This window comes from Oncorhynchus mykiss, chromosome 10 (assembly GCF_057628025.1).
Source record: "Oncorhynchus mykiss isolate SJ-2025 chromosome 10, ASM5762802v1, whole genome shotgun sequence".
In the NCBI taxonomy this organism is placed as follows: Eukaryota; Metazoa; Chordata; class Actinopteri; order Salmoniformes; family Salmonidae; genus Oncorhynchus; species Oncorhynchus mykiss.
The window spans coordinates 36,200,632-36,221,146 of record NC_143031.1 but is presented as its reverse complement, the minus strand read 5'-3'; the positions used below and the strand labels follow the sequence as shown (position 1 = coordinate 36,221,146).

The window sequence follows — 20,515 nt, the reverse complement described above, 5'->3', positions numbered from 1 at the left end:
TGTCAGTCACACACAAATGAAGTGCAGCGTCAGATAGGATGAGGGATTTCTTCACTTCCTTGTTCCCATCCATTGCTGCTGGAGTAAATGACGTCTCGGGATTTACTGACTAGGCTTTGTGTTTGCAAATCCTCCGTAACCTCTTTTAATGGGCCTGCTTTGTACTGTGTGAGATCCCTCAGCTAGTTTATTACTGACAGTCATAAACTAAGGACTTAGGAAGAGCTGCTCTCTAACTACTGCTTCTGTTGCTCCAATTGCCCTGAGCTTCACTCAAACACACGCACACACACACACTCAAGCACACACACACACATTCACACTCAGTATCTCCCCCTCTCCGCTCAGCCTCCTGATAACCAGAAGCTGGGCCTGCTGGAAGCGCTGCTGAGGATCGGAGACTGGCACCATGCCCAGAGCATTATGGACCAGATGCCTGCCTTCTACGCCACCTCTCACAAGGCCATCGCCCTGGCACTGTGCCAGCTGCTGCACCTGACTGTGGAGCCGCTGTACCGCAGGTGTCTGCCCGCTCCCACAGATTCACTTAGTGCTCTTCACACACTGGTGGAAGAAAGAGATGCACACACACGCACCTACATACACTGCAGCACGACATGCCAGAGTGTACATACACAGCCAGTCAGACTATAACCTCCTCTGATGCCAGCCTTTCATTCAATTGTAGGGACACACAGAAAGCACACAGACATAATGACAACCACAAACAGAACCACTTCCGGTTCACACTAGAGCACTGGAGGCTGTATGTTGATGTGTTTAGTATGCCCTGTCTCACCTGTGTTTCCCTTGCAGAGCCGGGGTTCCCAAAGGGGCCAAGGGCTGTGTGATGAGGCCCCTGAGGAACAAGCGGGCCCCAAGGCCTGCCGAGAGCTTTGAGGACTTACGTAGAGACGTGTTCAGCATGCTCTGCTACCTGGGGCCTCACCTCTCCCACGACCCCATCCTCTTTGCCAAGATAGTACGACTGGGCAAGGGCTTCATGAAAGAGGTACAGGCCCCACCATCAGTTTGCCATTTGATGATTGATGATAAGTAATGCTTTAATTGATCCCCAAAGGAACGTTAATTGGCATAACATCTCATACTCTGGCTTCATCTCATTAATTGTCCTCTTTTGTTCTACAGTACCAAAATGAGGCTAGAAATGACCACATCAAGGACAAAATGGTGAGTTATCAAAGTAAATGAGACCAAGAAGTGACTTGGAACAGCCTTGTTGTGCTAGTCAGTAAGAGGAATGCACAGAGAATAAATAGAATATATGCATCCACACACTGTGGTCTGTGCTCTGGTAGTTGATGTGCTGCTGTTCCCTCCTAGGACACGTTGCTGAGTTGTTTCCTGAGCATTGCAGACCAGGTGCTGCTGCCCTCGCTCTCTCTAATGGAGTGTAACGCCTGCATGTCAGAAGAACTCTGGGGCCTCTTCAAACTGTTCCCTTACCAGCACAGGTGAGAAGTATATAAACTCGGCAAAAAAATAAATGTCCTCTCACTGTCAACTGCATTTATTTTCAGCAAACTTAACATGTGTAAATATTTGTATGAACAACACAAGATTCAACAACTGAGACACAAACTGAACAAGTTCCACAGACATGTGACTAACAGAAACTGAATAATGTGTCCCTGAACAAAGGGGGGGGGGGGGTCGAAATCAAAAGTTACAGTCGGTATCTGGTGTGGCCAGCAGCTGCTTTAAGTACTGCAGTGCATCTCCTCCTCATGGACTGTACCAGATTTGCCAGTTCTTGCTGTGAGATGTTACCCCACTCTTCCACCAAGGAACCTGCAAGTTTCCGGACATTTCTGGGGGGAATGGCCCTAGCCCTCACCCTCCGATCCAACAGGTCCCAGACGTGCTCAATAGGATTGAGATCCGGGCTCTTCGCTGGCCATGGCAGAACACTTGACATTCCTGTCTTGCAGGAAATCACGCATAGAACAAGCAGTATGGCTGGTGGAATTGTTATGCTGGAGGGTAATGTCAGGATGAACCTGGAGGAAGGGTACCACATGAGGGAGGAGGATGTCTTCCCTATAACGCACAGCATTGAGAATGCCTGCAATGACAACAAGCTCAGTCCGATGATGCTGTGACATGGCGGCCCCTCCACCTCCAAATAAATCCCACTCCAAAGTACAGGCCTCGGCGCGACGCTTATTCCTTCGACGATAAACGCGAATCCGACCATGACCCCTAGTGTGACAAAACCGCAACTCGTCAGTGACGAACACTTTTTGCCAGTCCTGTCTCGTCGGTAGGTTTGTGCCCGTAGGTGACGTTGCTGCCGGTGATGTCTGGTGAGGACCTGCCTTACTACAACAGGCCTACAAGCCCTCCATCCAGCCCGTCTCAGCCTATTGCTGATAGTCTGAGCGCTGATAGAGGGATTGTGCGTTTCTGTTGTAACTCAGGCAGTTGTTGTTGCCATCCTGTACCTGTCCCACAGGTGTGATGTTCGGATGTACCGATCCTGTGCAGGTGTTACACAGGTTGTTACACATGGTCTGCCGCTGTGAGAACGATCCGCTGTCCATCCTGTCTCTCTGTAGCGCTGTCTTAGGCGTCTCACAGTACGGACATTGCAATTTATTGCCCTGGCCACATCTGCATTCCTCATGACTCCTTGCAGCATGCCTAAGGCACGTTCACGTGGATGAGCAGGGACCCTGGGCATCTTTCTTTTGGTGTTTGTCAGAGTCAGTAGAAAGGCCACTTTAGTGTCCTAAGTTTTCATAACTGTGACCTTAATTGCCTACCGTCTGTAAGCTGTTAGTGTCTTAATAATATAACGGCACTGTCCAATTTACAGCAGCTTTTCGAGTGAAAGAATACAATGCTATTGTTTGAGAGTGCACAGTTATGTACTTGGAAATGAATCAATAAACCAATTAGGCACATTTGGGCAGACTTGACAACATTTTGAATAGCAATGCAATGATTCATTGGATCAGTCTAAAACTTTGAACATACACTGCTGCCGTCTAGAGGCCAAAATCTAAATTGCCCCGAAACTGCAACAATACATTATGGTCTTTCTCTCGCATTTCAAATATGGGGAAAAAATAATGATTGAGTTTTGTATTATGTTTTAACAGATCTAATGTGTTATATTTTCCTACATTAATTTCACATTTCCACAGAGTTTCCTTTTGAAATGGTATCAAGAATATGCATATCCTTGCTTGAGCTACAGGCAGCTAGATTTGGGTATGTAATTTTAGGCGAAAATTGGTAAAAGGGGTATGTTCATTTGTGGAATTGCCTTCTTAATGTGTTTGAGCCAATCACTTGTGTTATGACAAGGTAGGGTTGGTATACAGAAGATTGCCCTATTTGGTAAAAAAAAACAAGTCCATATTATGGCAAGAACAGCTCAAATAAGCAAAGAGAAATGACAGTCCATCATTACTTCAAGACATGAAGATCAGTCAATAAGGAACATTTCAAGAACTATTAAAGTTCCTTCAAGTGGATTGGCAAAAACCATCAAGCACTATGATGAAACTGGCTCTCATGACGACCGCCACAGGAATGGAAGACCCAGAGTTACCTCTGCTGCAGAGTTCATTAGAGTTACCAGCCTCAAAAAATGCTGCCCAAATAAATGCTTCAGAGTTCAAGTAACAGACACATCTCAACACCAACTGTTCAGAGGAGACCGTGTGAATCAGGCCTTCATGGTCAAATTGCTGCAAAGAAACCACTACTAAAGTACACCGATAAGAAGAAGAGACTTGTTTGGGCCAAGAAACATGAGCAATGGACATTCGACCGGTGGAAATGATGAGTCCAAATTTGAGATTTTTGGTTCCAACCGCCGTGTCTTTGTGAGATGCAGAGTTGGTGAACGGATGATCTCCACATGTGTGGTTCCCACCATGAATCATGGAGGAGAAGGTGTGCTGGTGCTTTGCTGGTGACACTGATTTAAAATTCAAGGGACAATTAACCAGCATGGCTACCACAGCATTCTGCAGCAATACGCCATCCCATCTGGTTTGCGCTTAGTGTGGCTATCATTTGTTTTTCAACAGGGCAATGAGCCAAAACACACCTCCTGGCTGTGTAAGGGATATTTGACTAAGAAGTAGAGTGATGGAGTGCTGCATCAGATGACCTGGCCTCCACAATCACCCGACCTCAACCCAATTGAGATGGTTTGGGATGAGTTGGACCGCAGCGTAAAGGAAAAGCAGCCAACAAGTGCTCAGCATATGTGGGAACTCCTTCAAGACTGTTGGTAAAGCATTTCAGGTGAACCTGGTTGAGATAATGCCAAGAGTGTGCAAAGCTGTCATCAAGGCAAAGGGTAGCTACTTTGAAGAATCTCAAATATATTTTGATTTGCTTAACACTTTTTTTGGTTACTACATGATTCCATGTGTTATTTCATGGTTTTGATGTTTTCACAATAATTCTACAATGTATAATAAAGAAAAACCCTTGAATTAGTAGGTTTGTCCAAACCTTTGACTGGTACTATATAGAAACGTCCCTTTTTCAGGACCCTGACTTTAGAAGATAATTTGTAAAAATCCACAGATCTTCAGTGTAAAGGGTTTAAACACTGTTTCCCATGCTTGTTCAATGACCCATAAACAATGAACGGTCATTAATTGAAATTCATTCCAGGTGACTACCTCATGAAGCTGGTTGAGGGAATGCCAAGTGTGTGCAGAGCTGTCATTGGGGCAAAGGGTTGCTACTTTGAAGGATCTCAAATATAAAATACAGTATATTTTTATTTGTTTAACACTTTTTTGGTTACTGCATGATGTGTTATTTCATAGTTTTGATCTCTTCTATATTACAATGTAGAAAATAGTAAAAATAAAGAAAACCCCTTGAACGAGTAGGTGTGTCCAAACTTTTGACTGGTACTCTATGTACAGTGCCTTGCGAAAATATTCGGCCCCCTTGAACTTTGCGACCTTTTGCCACATTTCAGGCTTCAAACATAAAGATATAAAACTGTATTTTTTTGTGAAGAATCAACAACAAGTGGGACACAATCATGAAGTGGAACAACATTTATTGGATATATCAAACTTTTTTAACAAATCAAAAACTGAAAAATTGGGCGTGCAAAATTATTCGGCCCCTTTACTTTCAGTGCAGCAAACTCTCTCCAGAAGTTCAGTGAGGATCTCTGAATGATCCAATGTTGACCTAAATGACTAATGATGATAAATACAATCCACCTGTGTGTAATCAAGTCTCCGTATAAATGCACCTGCACTGTGATAGTCTCAGAGGTCCGTTAAAAGCGCCGAGAGCATCATGAAGAACAAGGAACACACCAGGCAGGTCTGAGATACTGTTGTGAAGAAGTTTAAAGACGGATTTGGATACAAAAAGATTTCCCAAGCTTTAAACATCCCAAGGAGCACTGTGCAAGCGATAATATTGAAATGGAAGGAGTATCAGACCACTGCAAATCTACCAAGACCTGGCCGTCCCTCTAAACTTTCAGCTCATACAAGGAGAAGACTGATCAGAGATGCAGCCAAGAGGCCCATGATCACTCTGGATGAACTGCAGAGATCTACAGCTGAGGTGGGAGACTCTGTCCATAGGACAACAATCAGTCGTATATTGCACAAATCTGGCCTTTATGGAAGAGTGGCAAGAAGAAAGCCATTTCTTAAAGATATTCATAAAAAGTGTCGTTTAAAGTTTGCCACAAGCCACCTGGGAGACACACCAAACATGTGGAAGAAGGTGCTCTGGTCAGATGAAACCAAAATTGAACTTTTTGGCAACAATGCAAAACGTTATGTTTGGCGTAAAAGCAACACAGCTGAACACACCATCCCCACTGTCAAACATGGTGGTGGCAGCATCATGGTTTGGGCCTGCTTTTCTTCAGCAGGGACAGGGAAGATGGTTAAAATTGATGGGAAGATGGATGGAGCCAAATACAGGACCATTCTGGAAGAAAACCTGATGGAGTCTGCAAAAGACCTGAGACTGGGACGGAGATTTGTCTTCCAACAAGACAATGATCCAAAACATAAAGCAAAATCTACAATGGAATGGTTCAAAAATAAACATATCCAGGTGTTAGAATGGTCAAGTCAAAGTCCAGACCTGAATCCAATCGAGAATCTGTGGAAAGAACTGAAAACTGCTGTTCACAAATGCTCTCCATCCAACCTCACTGAGCTCGAGCTGTTTTGCAAGGAGGAATGGGAAAAAATGTCAGTCTCTCGATGTGCAAAACTGATAGAGACATACCCCAAGCGACTTACAGCTGTAATCGCAGCAAAAGGTGGCGCTACAAAGTATTAACTTAAGGGGGCTGAATAATTTTGCACGCCCAATTTTTCAGTTTTTGATTTGTTAAAAAAGTTAGAAATATCCAATAAATGTCGTTCCACTTCATGATTGTGTCCCACTTGTTGTTGATTCTTCACAAAAAATACAGTTTTATATCTTTATGTTTGAAGCCTGAAATGTGGCAAAAGGTCGCAAAGTTCAAGGGGGCCGAATACTTTCGCAAGGCACTGTACACACACACACACACAATCATAGCGGTGCCATTTTTTACTTGAACTGACATGTTTGGCCAGCCGTTTTGAGTCCATCTTATGGAGAAAACAAAGCCCACACAGAGACAGGAGTATGTGGGTTTACAGGAATTGTTCTATTCTCCGCCCTGTTGTGTTCTGGTATTGAAAGGTCCTTGTCCCAGGCTGGTCCTGGTGTGTGTACTATTAGATATGTCAGTGTTAACACACCCACCTCTGTTCTACCTGTGGTCCCCAGGTACCGGCTATACGGGCAGTGGAAGAACGAGACGTACACCAGCCACCCACTGCTGGTCAAGGTCAAAGCTCAGACTGTGGACAGAGCTAAATACATCATGAAGTAAGTCACGCTGCTACGCCTACCTACCTACTTACCTACTTACCTAGCTACCGCCATACCAGTTATTTAAAGTGCCTGTTGTTTTATCCAATGTGTGGTTGTGGCACTTAGAAGTTACGTTTCTACACCCACTACTCGTTGGTTCCTTTTTAAAAAAAAACTTTTCAGGCATCCGTTGTCTCTACCTTTTTGTTTTTGTGCTGTTGTATGTGCCCTACCATGTTTTGTGCTGCTGCCATGTTGTGTTGCTCCCATGTTGTTGTCAAATCAAATTTTATTGGTCACATACACGTGTGGTGTCGCTACCCTGCTGTGTTGCTGCCATGCTATGTTGTCTTAGGTACATTTTTTTTCACCTTTAATTAACCAGGTAGGCCAGTTGAGAACAAGTTCTCATTTACAACTGACCTGCCCAAGATAAAGCAAAGCAATGCGACGACAAACAACAACACAGAGTTACACATGGGATAAACAAAAGTACAGTCAATAACACAATAGAAAAGTCTGTATACAGTGTGTGCAAATGGAGTAAGGAGGTAAGGCATTAAATAGGCCAAGTGTAGCGAAGAAATTACAGTTTAGCAAATTAACACTGGAGTGATAGATGTGCAGATGATGATGTGCAAGTAGAAATACTGCTGTGCAAAAGAGCAAAAAAAGCAAATAAAAACAATAGGGGGATGAGGTACAGTAGGTAGTTGGATGGGCTATTTACAGACTGGCTGTGTACAGCTGCAGCTATCAGTAAGCTGCTCAGATAGCTGATGCTTATTGTTAGTGAGGGAGATATGTCTCCAACTTCAGCAATTTTTGCAATTTGTTCCAGTCATTGGCAGCAGGGAACTGGAAGGAAAGGCGGCTGAAGGTGTTGGCTTTGGGGATGACCAGTGAGAGATACCTGCGGGAGCGCGTGCTACGGGTGGGTGCTGCTATGGTGACCAGTGAGCTGAGATAAGGCGGAGCTTTACCTAGCATAGACTTATAGATGACCTGAAGCCAGTGGGTCTGGCGACGAATATGTAGCGAGGGCCAGCCGACAAGCGCATACAGGTCGCAGTGGTGGGTAGTATATGGGGCTTTGGTGACAAAACGGATGGCACTGTGATAGACTGCATCCAGTTTGCTGAGTAGAGTGTTGGAGGCTATTTTGTAAGGTGCCCCTTTATGTAGTGTTGTCTCTTGTCGTGATGTGTGTTTTGTCCTATATATATATTTTAATCCCCGTCCCTGCAGGAGGCCTTTTGGTAGGCCGTAATTGTAAATAAGAATTTGTTCTTAACTGATTTGCCTGGTTAAATAAAATCTAACCGAAATCAGGTGTCCAGCCTGTGCCCCTTGAGTATAATGTAGCAGTATCTCTAGGAAACCCCTCAAAACCAGTCAGTGTGTCTCACAAATTTCTCTAGGAGATGAACTCTGTTACTTTGTCCATTTGATTTTTCAGTGGTTGCTATTGGAAACTTGTATAAAAAAAAGTCTATGTGTGTGTTAGGGTTCGTATGGTCATGAAAATCCTGGAGAAGTCATGGAATTTTACAATTGTGTTTTCCAGGCCTGGAAAAGTTTTGGAAAATGGTCAAACCCAAAAAGTCAGGGAAATTAATCAAAATAAATGTTTAAAAAACATATCAGCCAGGATTACAATATGACACTTTAGAGTGTCTGTGTGCGAGAGTGGGCCGTTGCTCAAGGAGAGAGGCAATAAAAAAACAGACTAACTAGGTAGCCAATTCAAAACTTGTTTTGTAGATACTTCAATTTATTTGGGGCATCCAATGTATGGGACATTGCATCTCAATAGATGCTAGTCAGCCTGCAATGTAAACACTTCTAAGAAAGATGACTAAACAAGAAAATATACATTTTCTGAAGAAAATATTTGGGCTTGCTTCAGCTGAATAAAAAATATTTATAGCCTACCATAGCCATCTGATCTTTGAGCTAATTATTTTATAAAGGCTTAAAACGTCTTTGGATGTAATGTCGCAATGTTTTACATCAAGGGTGGTCAACCATCCTCCAGGAGAGCTACTGGGTTTTATTCCCTCTAACAAACCACATTTTAGAAATGAGCTGTTCAACCAGACCTTGATAAATGAACTCTAATGTGTTTGAGCAGGGCTGGATCAAAAGCCTGCCCACCCAGTAGCTCTCCAGACTGAGCCACTGAGGGTTGACCGCATGTGTTTTATACAGAATATGTCAGATCAGTTGTTGTCTGAGACATTATTACTGATGATAGGACGACAGAGTGCATTTTGGGAAGTCGACACATTCTAGTTATCAGATTCACATGGAGTTGTTGTGCAATTAAAATGTTTAAATATGAAACTATTTGTGAAAAGATTAAATGTAATTTTAGCTTCGAAATGAGAGAATTGGTTTCACAAGTGAACTCAGCTCACTCGTTTAAAATTGTGAATTTCATCGTGGAGGTAACGATCGCCACGCTGAAAGGATGAATGTGACTATACCAGTCAGAATATAGTATGGCAACTTGGTATGAACTTTGAACTCTTATTCACTAAAGAAGTGATACATCCTAGACGTCGTTATTAGCAGCAGCAGCTGTAAACGTGGGCTAGGAAAGAACATTCAATCTCTTCAGAAAGACAGGGTACTACAACGTGTCCGTTCTACCACACGGCAACGGTACTACAATGTATCCGTTCTACCACAAAGGACAAGGGAGATCTCTGCTGGGCAACACAGCCTTCCATCTTCGACCAATCTATCGAAGCACAGCTCAGAGTAAATATTTATTGCGTTTTCCTTTTCCAAATGGGCGGTTATTTAGAATGCATAAGATTCTGTATTTATGATAGCATAGCTACTGTCCGATAGAGACCCAATCCTTTTGTTCCTCAGTCTTCCTGCTCTTTCATTCAAACCCAAACCCCTTTCTTTGTGTAACCAGCCGTCATATCAGTTCCGTCCGCTAAGGACGTTTTCATGTATGACATAATTAATAATCAATGTATGATCCATCCTGTGTATATCTAATTCTGTGATTATTTTGGTATTTAGTAAATAACTAATTAAACCAAATGTTGTATTGCTGATTCTACTTGTTAGCCAGGGTTCGTGAAGATAACCAAGAATTTTACGACGTTCAGATGAGACTTAATAAGGTGACGATTGATAATTGACTGCCATTATAAAAGATTACCAGGTCTTTTAAGAGTTTATTCAGAAGACAACCGCTCTATAAAAATTATTTTGTGGTGCCCCGACTACCTAGTTAATTACATTTACATTATTAGTTTAATCAGGTAATATTAATTACAGAGAATTGATTTGATAAAATAGCATGTCATGTATCACTAACCGGGCGAGTAATATTTCATTTAATGCCGTTCTCAATTCTTTTTTTACTCCCACTGCCAAAAAGACACGTTCTCACACGCATGCACGTACAACACTCTCACACGCATGCACGTACAACACTCTCACACGCATGCACGTACAACGTTCTCACACGCATGCACGTACAACACTCTCACACGCATGCACGTACAACACTCTCACACGCATGCACGTACAACACTCTCACACGCATGCACGTACAACGTTCTCACACGCATGCACGTACAACACTCTCACACGCATGCACGTACAACACTCTCACACGCATGCACGTACAACACTCTCACACGCATGCACGTACAACGTTCTCACACGCATGCACGTACAACACTCTCACACGCATGCACGTACAACACTCTCACACGCATGCACGTACAACACTCTCACACGCATGCACGTACAACACTCTCACACGCATGCACGTACAACACTCGTAATAGCAGATGTGGGCTGGGTTGGGTGCCTACTTTTGTTTTATTTTCGAAACACTGGACTTTGTGGGGTTAGTGCTGAGGTTCAGCCATTCACACCCTAATGAACATCAGGACTACATGTCAACACATCTCTTACGGCTGTAATACTTGGAGAGCAATATGATATTTTAGCACAGTAAAAATGTTGTACACATGTCCTAAGAGCAACTGTCTTCATTGCATTAGGAATGATAAGCACCTGATCAGCACACTTGCTGTAAAACATCCTTAGTGTATTTGAATTTGGCACAATTGCTTTAATGGAGGCATTCGGGATTTAAAACACAGTGGTCACCCTGTCACTTGCTTTGGGAAACGGCTGAAGGATAGAATATACTAATTCCAGATTGTCACTTTAAAATGATATCCAATGCATTTCCAATGGCACTTCATGGTAGCTTGTACATGCATAGTATTTGCTACTCATATTTACTGCTTTTCACAGTAATGCTGTATGATACATGTTTTCCATGAGTGGAAGTACATGTTTATTCAATGTTTGTGCCTGAGGCCTCATGTTTCCCTGTACTGTACTGTACCAGTGGACATTGGAAGTTTTCCCACCACTGCTGCCACACAGAAAGCCGAGCACCTCAGGGCTGTGTGATACTGTATGACAGAGCAGGCACTCTGGGAAGCCATGGTTTGTTTCCTACCCTAACCCCCCTAAGCCTACCCCCCCCCCCCCCAACAGAAGAAAATAAAAGGTTGTCCCTACATTAATTTTAATGGAAGCTGGCAGCTGGGTATGGAGCAGGCCTCCTTTCCCCCGAGTCATCAATATTCTGCTGGATCCCACCCGGCAGGAACAGTGCTCGGCCAGCCAGGTTGTGCTCCCCCTACACACACAGGTTTTGTAAACGCTCTGGCTCCTGTGAAGCTGTTGCCACTGATTGCTTGTATGTGTGTGAGCACCTTGACAAGAGGAATTACCCTGAGGCTGTGTGGTGGTGTTGGTGATAGGGAATATACCCAGCCTGCATCACTCTGTCTGATGGGGGAAGGAACAGTTCATTCTGTAAGAGGGGAGACTAATGGATAAAGTGGTGATGGAGGGCTGACATCCTGCAGCTCTGGAAGGCAGGGGGTGTGGGGGGATTAGAGAAGATTGCTCTGCAGATGCACTCAAGTGGACTACTCCCATCCATGTCAGATTTATGAGGCTAGCATAGCAGCACTCCAACCCTGCTCCTCTGGCCTGCTGCCCTGCCCTGCTCTCATAGGTCCTTGACCCTCTCACCAGCCCCTAGCCCCATGTTGTACAAACCATTGTTACATAAGTTGCTGCTACTGAATACATTTGCTTCTTAGGCTTGTGTAATTAACTGAAGGATGTCAGTGCTTTTAGTCCAGTGCTTATTAATCATGAAAATGGAGCATTGCCTGGACGTCATTAACCATACCCTTTGATATGGATACAGCTCTGCTGAATGACATGTCACCACTGCTCCGTGTCAATACAAGGTGGCTAACGAAGACGAGAACAAGGAAGTTAATGAATGTGTCGTGCCTGTCCCTGGTCTGCATCATGTATACAGTGTGTGTGTGCAGTGCACTGTGCAGCACCACAGTAGGAAAGGAGTCCCTGGTGGTGGTGCTTTTGCTACCTACTTTATTTTAGTTTTTAAAATTATTTCTTCTTTATTTAACCAGGTAGGCCAGTTGAGAACAAGTTCTCATTTACAACTGCGACCTGGCCAAGATGGAGCAAAGCAGTGCGACAAAAACAACAGAGTTGCACATGGGATAAACTCATATAGGGCACAAAAAGTATGGTTCCTGCCCAAAATGTACCTTTCCTTAGTTTTGTTGACTAAGTATAATTTTGTCAATAATGTTGTGTGAGAGTGGGAACAAAATATCATTTTGATACATGTGTATCAGCATGAAGCATGCAACCATTGAGTGCAAGTTCATTAGTTGTAAATTGTTCTACTAAATAATATTTTTCAATCTAGCCTAACCATCAAACCAATGGTGCCACATAATTTACAGGGTTCATGTATATTTGCAAGATACTTCAATAAATGTGTTAAATTGCTCCTTTCCTTCCATTCTTTCCTTTCCTCCTTTCTGTCCTTCCATTCTTTCCTTTCCTCCTTCCTTCTTTCCTTCCTTCTTTGCTTATTTTCTTTGTTTGTTTCTTTCCAGGCGATTGACCAAAGAGAATGTGAAACCATCTGGGCGGCAAATAGGCAAGCTGAGCCATAGCAACCCCACCATCCTCTTTGACTATGTATGTATTCTCAAAAATGTTATGATCTTCTATTCACCTACTGTCACTGATGCGTTGTGAAACAGTGTTTGTTTGTTTGAAGGCATTGTCTGTATATTTTTTGTGGCCTTTTCCCCCAGTAATGTCTGAGTCAAATCTGCGGAAGCAGGAATAATTAAGTCCTCCACAATAGGATGGGGCTTGATTCATAGCAATTTCCTATATTATCAAACCACACACCAGTCAGAGTTATTCACAATAGCCCTTTGACTCTCAGATCAATTCAGTGTCTATAATGAATTATGAGAGTCCCTACATAAGAATAGAAAGATCTTTTATAGCCAAGATACACCCCTCTCAACTTACATGACGAACCACAGATCTTAGGAACTCTTCACAAAGGTCCTTTTACTTGAGAGAGGAGTATCCCATAGCCAGATAGCATTAGCTATAAATTATCGTTCAGTTTGGTCTCTAAGACGAGGTTCTAATCTCGTTCCTGGTACGTACTTCATAGTACAAAAACATGAACTCATCCAATGGTATATATCAATTGTCAACTCTAGATACTCCCATCTCAAGTACACCCAGAGGGTACATACAATGGTTCCATACACTGCCATACTCCCCCCCCCCCCCCCCCCCCCCCCATGGGAAAAGGAGGGAGTGACTGGCATACAGACATTGTGGAGACAATTAATTGGTTCCCCATTAATCACGCCATCCCTTCACATGGTTTAAGAATAGGTGAAGACAATGTTCCATTCTGTCCTCCTCCCCTTCTGATATTCTGCATAGCACCAGATGGTTTAACAGATATATTCACATATGAAGACAAGCCTGACCACTCCCCTCTCTGGGCCCCAAAGGACTGAGCCCTAGCTGAGAAGGGATACGTGCAACTGCCAACCCTTTAGTCCAAAGGGAAACATTCTAATGACAAGTATTTACATAAGCATATTATGTAAATAAAACAACTTATTTATGTTACCCAACTAATTCTGATTCATCCACCACACTTGTCTGTCCTAGCCACTCAGTAGCTTACCATATAAGACTCTTCTAGCCCCTTCTTATTAATGGTATCTGTTGATTTTATTCATGTCTTACTACTCAAAAGTTGTCTTACTCTCTCTCAAAAACTCCTGTGGCTTATTTTTCAAAGTGTCATGTTTCTAAAATGTCTGTGCGAGAGTGAAGGTTTCCCATGAGAGAGTAATGGTTAATGTGATTGAATGTTAACTATTTGACTAGGCTACCTGTATTTGACATTGTGTTGTTATTTCGCTGAACACTAGATGGTTTAATTTTATTTTTGCTGGTGAAACGAGGCTACGAGGCGAGATAAAAACCTCACCCAAATGTATAGCCCCGTTGGAAAACGTAAATCTACTGTTTGAAAATGTGAAGAGAAAATCGCATTTGGATCACGTTTTTATTTGGTGTACCCCTGACGGCGTTGTGCGTACCCCAGTTTGGGAATAACTGATCTAGAGCAACATATAATGACAGAAGAGAAGCTGCATATATCTAATTATAGACAAGTTGACTAACACATAGCTTACCAAAATATCGGAAATTATAAGCAGAAATATATCGAAAATAGGCACACAAAAAACATGCACCCCCTGTCAAACTCGTTCTGCCCTCTGACTGTAGCCTACAGCGCATTTTCTATATTCGCGGGTTAGGGTCTTGCGGGGGCCTCAGATTTTAACTGTTTTATATATAGTCGTGCGGTTGCTGAAGAGTTATTAGCAATAGCAATCTACTCGCTAAACTTATTTATTTTAGGCAAAGTGATTTACAAAAGTAAACCTTCAATAGTGAACATACTAGGAAACAAAAAGACACCTGGCATTTATCTTGGCTAGTCTATCTCTTTAGGAATGTTTGTCTTTAAGGGGCAGCGTCCTATTTTAAAATCTCAAAACAACATCCTTTAGAATTGCATTGCATTCAGTTTTGTTTCTAAAAATAGAGTAATGACTTGCAAAGCTAAATTAAATTACACAGCTTTTTAATATATACATAAATACATATCATATTAACCAAAATAAGTCTATTAATAGCTGAATATAGGGAGAACGCATGCCAATCTATTAGCCCTGCATAACTGCAATGCATTTAAGAACTACACCATGTCTGGACCAGTAGAAATTCTGTTCGGGCCAGCAGAGTTCTTGGCCAACTGGCCCAATCGGGCCAGTGAGGAAAAAAATGTAACATTGGACCCTGGTGTGTTTCACATGCAGCTACAGAGTGGTGGCGCATAGGCAATTTACTGTGCTGTGGTTGACAAATAGCAAGCTTGACTAGTTTCTAAAAGGTGTTGAACCGACTGAATAAAGTCGATCCCTTATATCCTTGCCATTCATAAATCATACAACCTAGTTAAGTCCATGCTATCGGGTCTGGACAAGTAAACTAAAGATCTTGTTTATATTATATTTTCGATTTGAAGTCCCATCAGGACTTGCCAGACAGTGACGTTAAAGTGAGTGACTCGTCAGTAGCCTACCGAATTGAATCGGTCATTTGTCTCCCTAATTTGCATACAGGTAGGCTTTTTGGCGATTCTGCAGATAAATGATAAACATTTGATGAAGATGGTGAATCCTCCTTACTGCAGGAACAATAGGTAGGCTAGTGGAGAGAGCCTCACTCTGGTCTGTGTTGTATTATTGTTCCTCTCTCAGATCCTGTCTCAGATCCAGTGGTATGACAACCTCATCGGTCCAGTGGTAGACTCCCTCAAGTACCTCACCTCACTCAACTATGATGTCATGGCCTGTATCCTTACTCTGCCATTTTGTGACTCATGTATTTATACACATTCAGTACTTTAACTATGTATTTGGAATGCTTTAGTCCAGCCATAGTAGTCAGAATGTATTAAGACTTGCCGTGTTGTGCACCTTAACTCATTGAACACCATAGATTGCATTATTGAAGCGCTGGCCAATCCAGAGAAAGAGAAGATGAAACATGATGACACTACGATATCCTCCTGGCTTCAGAGTGAGTTCGCTACTACAGCAATTTGGGGGGAGTGTTTGACTTGGGTTGTGTTCAGGACAAAATATTTAGAAATGGTGTGAAAAAGGGAGGTACCACCTGAACTTGTCCAATAAGAACACAGATTTTCGTTTTACGGTACAAAATGTTTCACTACAGTGTGCCCTACCGAACATGACCCTGATGTCACAAATCAGCTTTATTGTCGAAGGTGCATTAGGGTGTGCTTTTGTTCCATGTAGGTCCATCCCAGTACAACTCTAGTTGACTATGTTTATGCAACATATGTCTGCTTGCTTGCTAACTAATGGACTGCTGACCTTTCTCCTGTCTCCTATCCAGGTCTGGCTAGTCTGTGTGGAGCGGTTTTCAGGAAATACCCAATCGAGTTGGCCGGCCTCCTCCAGTATGTGACCAATACGCTGAAAGCAGGGAAGAGGTAAGAATAACTCCTCATCAGGCAGACAGCCACCTCATTGACTTGCTGGCTCTGATGTGATTCATAGTGATGGAGTTTGTTGTTCGTAGTCAGTTAACTGGGTCCCCTCCGTCTCTGTCTGGCTAGACTCTGGGCTGAGAGAGAGGGGCCTTGGCTGTTGTTGTGCCTCCCTGCAGGGCCCTGGCCTGGGCAGAGCTGCTGAGTAATGTGGTGTTGATGAGGAGGCTGCTGACTGTGTGGGTGTTTGGGCACCCATAGAGGAAGGGGGAGGGTAATTATCACAGCCCTGGTCTCCCTGTAATGGCTGGAGTCAGCAGGTAGTGAATCACACTGGGCTCCATGGCAACTTTCTCTTGTTCCCTCCCTCCCTCCCTCCCTCCCTCCCTCCCTCCCTCCCTCCCTCCCTCCCTCCCTCCCTCCCTCCCTCCCTCCCTCCCTCCCTCCCTCCCTCCCTCCCTCCCTCCCTCCCTCCCATCAGTTCAGATCAGTCCTTCTCCAGGGCCAGGAATGCAGGGGAAGTAAATAGAGGTGGCACTCTGCCATAGTGCCCATGAAACAGCATAAATTATGTCGATTTGCTGGAATCTACTATTATTAGTGTGCTGTCCTTAGCTACTCCTACGATTGTTTTCGCCCAACGATGGTTGTTGACACGTGTTTATTTTTGTGTAGGTGCATTCACAAATATACTTCTGTTGTGTTTTCCCCCCACTGCAGTTTTGACCTGCTGATTCTAAAAGAGGTGGTGCAGAAGATGGCCGGCATCGAGATCACGGATGAGATGACATCAGAGCAGATGGAGGCTATGACTGGAGGGGAGCAGCTTAAAGCTGAGGTACTGGGCCATCTTTAGTCTGACTTAAATATTGAAACTATACACCATGACCAGCTCAAAGCTGAGGTACTGGGCCATCTTTAGTCTGACTTAAATGTTGAAACTATACACCATGACCAGCTCAAAGCTGAGGTACTGGGCCATCTTTAGTCTGACTTAAATGTTGAAACTATACACCATGACCAGCTCAAAGCTGAGGCACATTATATTAGTTGGCTATTGCTAAGCATGACTTGAAAAAGTTCAATTCTATTTTCTTTATGTCCCCAGGGTGGTTACTTTGGTCAGATCCGTAACACTAAGAAGTCGTCCCAGCGTCTAAAGGATGCCCTGTTGGACCATGAGCTGGCTCTGCCCCTCTGTCTCCTCATGGCCCAGCAACGCAATGGGGTGGTCTTTCTGGAGGGGGGCGAGAAACACCTCAAACTGGTGGGAAAGCTCTACGACCAGGTATGAACTCATAACCCGCAGAGGGTAACTTCCAGTCTTGTTTATAAGCTACATCAGGGGAATGGAGTTCTCCTTTTTCCTCATTACTACATTTCTTAAACATTACACAGCTGACAATTTATGTTTAGTTTAATTCCCCCAAGTTGCCTGGAAGCTGTGAGCTTTCCTCGTCGATAATCTCACACAATTGCCTCTGTGTGCCGTATTGGGCCACATTGATAGATGGTTTTAATGACCCAGGTTGTGTCCTTAAACAAATAAGGAACTGTGAGATTAATAACACATGGACATGGCTGTGTAATAAGGGAGGATGAACTTCCTGGGATGTGTCAAAAATAGAACCTTATTTCCTATATAGAGCACTACTTTCAACCAGAGGCCATGCGGGCCCTTGTCAAAAGTAGTGCACTAAAGAAGGATTAGGGTGCCATTCTGGACACACTCTGACTCTCTACCATGTCCCCTGGCTACAGTGTCACGATACCCTGGTCCAGTTTGGTGGCTTCCTGGCGTCCAACCTGAGTACTGAGGACTACATCAAGCGTGTTCCCTCCATTGACATCCTGTGCAACCAGTTCCACACCCCCCACGACGCTGCCTTCTTCCTCTCACGCCCAATGTACGGACATCAGATCCTGGTGAGTAGTCTCCTTCCCTCTGTTAGTTCACCTTTAGCTTGTACAGTATGACCGATGGATACATCCGCAGTGAGTATATGTATCCAGGACACTACAAATAAATGAAATACAAACTCATACGACTGCAACCTTGAATTGATGTGAACTGTAATGCTTTGAGAACACTGGCCACGTAGTGTCCTGGTAGAAGAATGGTTTAGTTCCAGAGAGCGACAGCCGCCCTCCTCCCATGTGCTGTGTAACCTGATTTACTGTCGTCCTGGCCGGGCGTGAAACATGCTGAGTACCCCCTCTGCTGTCGTCACACAACATGGTCACGCCATCTGAACAATCACATCTGACACACATTCCTCATGAGGGGACCAACTCAGTCAGGTTTTGTGTCTGGGAACAGATCAGACCCACTGTCCTGCTGGGAGTCATGTATAATACAGAACCACAGATCAGACCCACTGTCCTGCTGGGAGTCATGTATAATACAGAACCACAGATCAGACCCACTGTCGTGCTGGGAGTCATGTATAATACAGAACCACAGATCAGACCCACTGTCCTGCTGGGAGTCATGTATAATACAGAACCACAGATCAGACCCACTGTCGTGCTGGGAGTCATGTATAATACAGAACCACAGATCAGACCCACTGTCGTGCTGGGAGTCATGTATAATACAGAACCACAGATCAGACCCACTGTCGTGCTGGGAGTCATGTATAATACAGAACCACAGATCAGACCCACTGTCCTGCTGGGAGTCATGTATAATACAGAACCACAGATCAGACCCACTGTCCTGCTGGGTCATGTATAATACAGAACCACAGATCAGACCCACTGTCCTGCTGGGAGTCATGTATAATACAGAACCACAGATCAGACCCACTGTCCTGCTGGGAGTCATATATAATACAGAACCACAGATCAGACCCACTGTCCTGCTGGGAGTCATGTATAATACAGAACCACAGATCAGACCCACTGTCCTGCTGGGAGTCATGTATAATACAGAACCACAGATCAGACCCACTGTCGTGCTGGGAGTCATGTATAATACAGAACCACAGATCAGACCCACTGTCCTGCTGGGAGTCATATATAATACAGAACCACAGATCAGACCCACTGTCCTGCTGGGAGTCATGTATAATACAGAACCACAGATCAGACCCACTGTCCTGCTGGGAGTCATGTATAATACAGAACCACAGATCATACCCACTGTCCTGCTGGGTCATGTATAATACAGAACCACAGATCAGACCCACTGTCCTGCTGGGAGTCATGTATAATACAGAACCACAGATCAGACCCACTGTCCTGCTGGGAGTCATGTATAATACAGAACCACAGATCAGACCCACTGTCAGCTGGGAGTCATGTATAATACAGAACCACAGATCAGACTGATCCAGGCTGCTGCTCTCACAGCCAGGGAGAACCAGACTGTATAATCTCCTATACTGAAACATATTGTATATCAATCCGTTTGTGAATCTTACCATGTAAAGGAGACCGTAACTGACTGTCCCCTCCTCTCTCCCCAGTCTAAGTATGATGAGCTGAAGAAAGCTGAGAAGAGCAACCGGCAGCAGCAGAAGGTCCATAAGTACGTGGCTGCGTGCGAGCTGGTGATGTCGCCGGTGCATGAGGCTGTGGTGTCCCTGCACCCGCCCCGCGTCTGGGACGACCTCCGACCCCAGTTCTACGCCACCTTCTGGTCGCTGACCATGTACGACCTGGCCGTGCCACACAACGCCTATGACCGCGAGGTGAAGAAGCTCCAGGTCCAGGTCAAGACCATCGAGGAGAACCCTGATGTGGTGAGTCACATCGTCAGGGGTGTGTTCATTTAGAGCACACAATGGAAAACTGTTGAAAAGTTTATGCTACCGAAAATGTAAATGAGCATTTCTTATTTAACCATGTAGTGGAAAAGTCCAAGTAGTCCCTCCCTGTTTCAGTCCGTTTTCTTCTTTTTGGTGCCTAATGAACAGGACCCCAGGCATCTATCAGACCCCTTGATGACAATACTGCAGCACACAGATAATTTTCTCATCTTCCAGTTAATCTCTCCCTCATCAACAGCTCATTAAATGCCCTCCAAACACACAGTCACACAGTTCATTGTGGTGGAATTGCAATGGTCTCCAATTATCACTTGACTTGGAGAGTTATGGTAAT

General features: G+C 44.0%; 1 protein-coding gene and 1 pseudogene across 4 annotated transcripts in view; one reads left to right on the top strand and one right to left on the bottom strand.

Moving 5' to 3' along the window:
• The window catches only part of LOC110533758 (THO complex subunit 2), a 65,560-nt gene that overhangs the window by 22,299 nt on the left and 22,746 nt on the right, over positions 1-20,515 (top strand). For all 4 annotated transcript variants that reach the window (XM_036990130.2, XM_036990129.2, XM_036990132.2 and 1 more), the window contains exons 11-23: positions 349-521; positions 817-1,012; positions 1,150-1,191; positions 1,345-1,475; positions 6,799-6,900; positions 12,891-12,975; positions 15,654-15,747; positions 15,895-15,975; positions 16,315-16,411; positions 17,129-17,246; positions 17,517-17,696; positions 18,170-18,334; positions 19,879-20,154. In XM_036990130.2, coding sequence (XP_036846025.1) covers positions 349-521; positions 817-1,012; positions 1,150-1,191; positions 1,345-1,475; positions 6,799-6,900; positions 12,891-12,975; positions 15,654-15,747; positions 15,895-15,975; positions 16,315-16,411; positions 17,129-17,246; positions 17,517-17,696; positions 18,170-18,334; positions 19,879-20,154 — 1,740 coding nt within the window. The remainder of the gene's footprint in view (positions 1-348; positions 522-816; positions 1,013-1,149; positions 1,192-1,344; positions 1,476-6,798; positions 6,901-12,890; positions 12,976-15,653; positions 15,748-15,894; positions 15,976-16,314; positions 16,412-17,128; positions 17,247-17,516; positions 17,697-18,169; positions 18,335-19,878; positions 20,155-20,515) is intronic.
• LOC149980010 (uncharacterized) lies at positions 1,638-2,756 on the bottom strand (annotated as a pseudogene).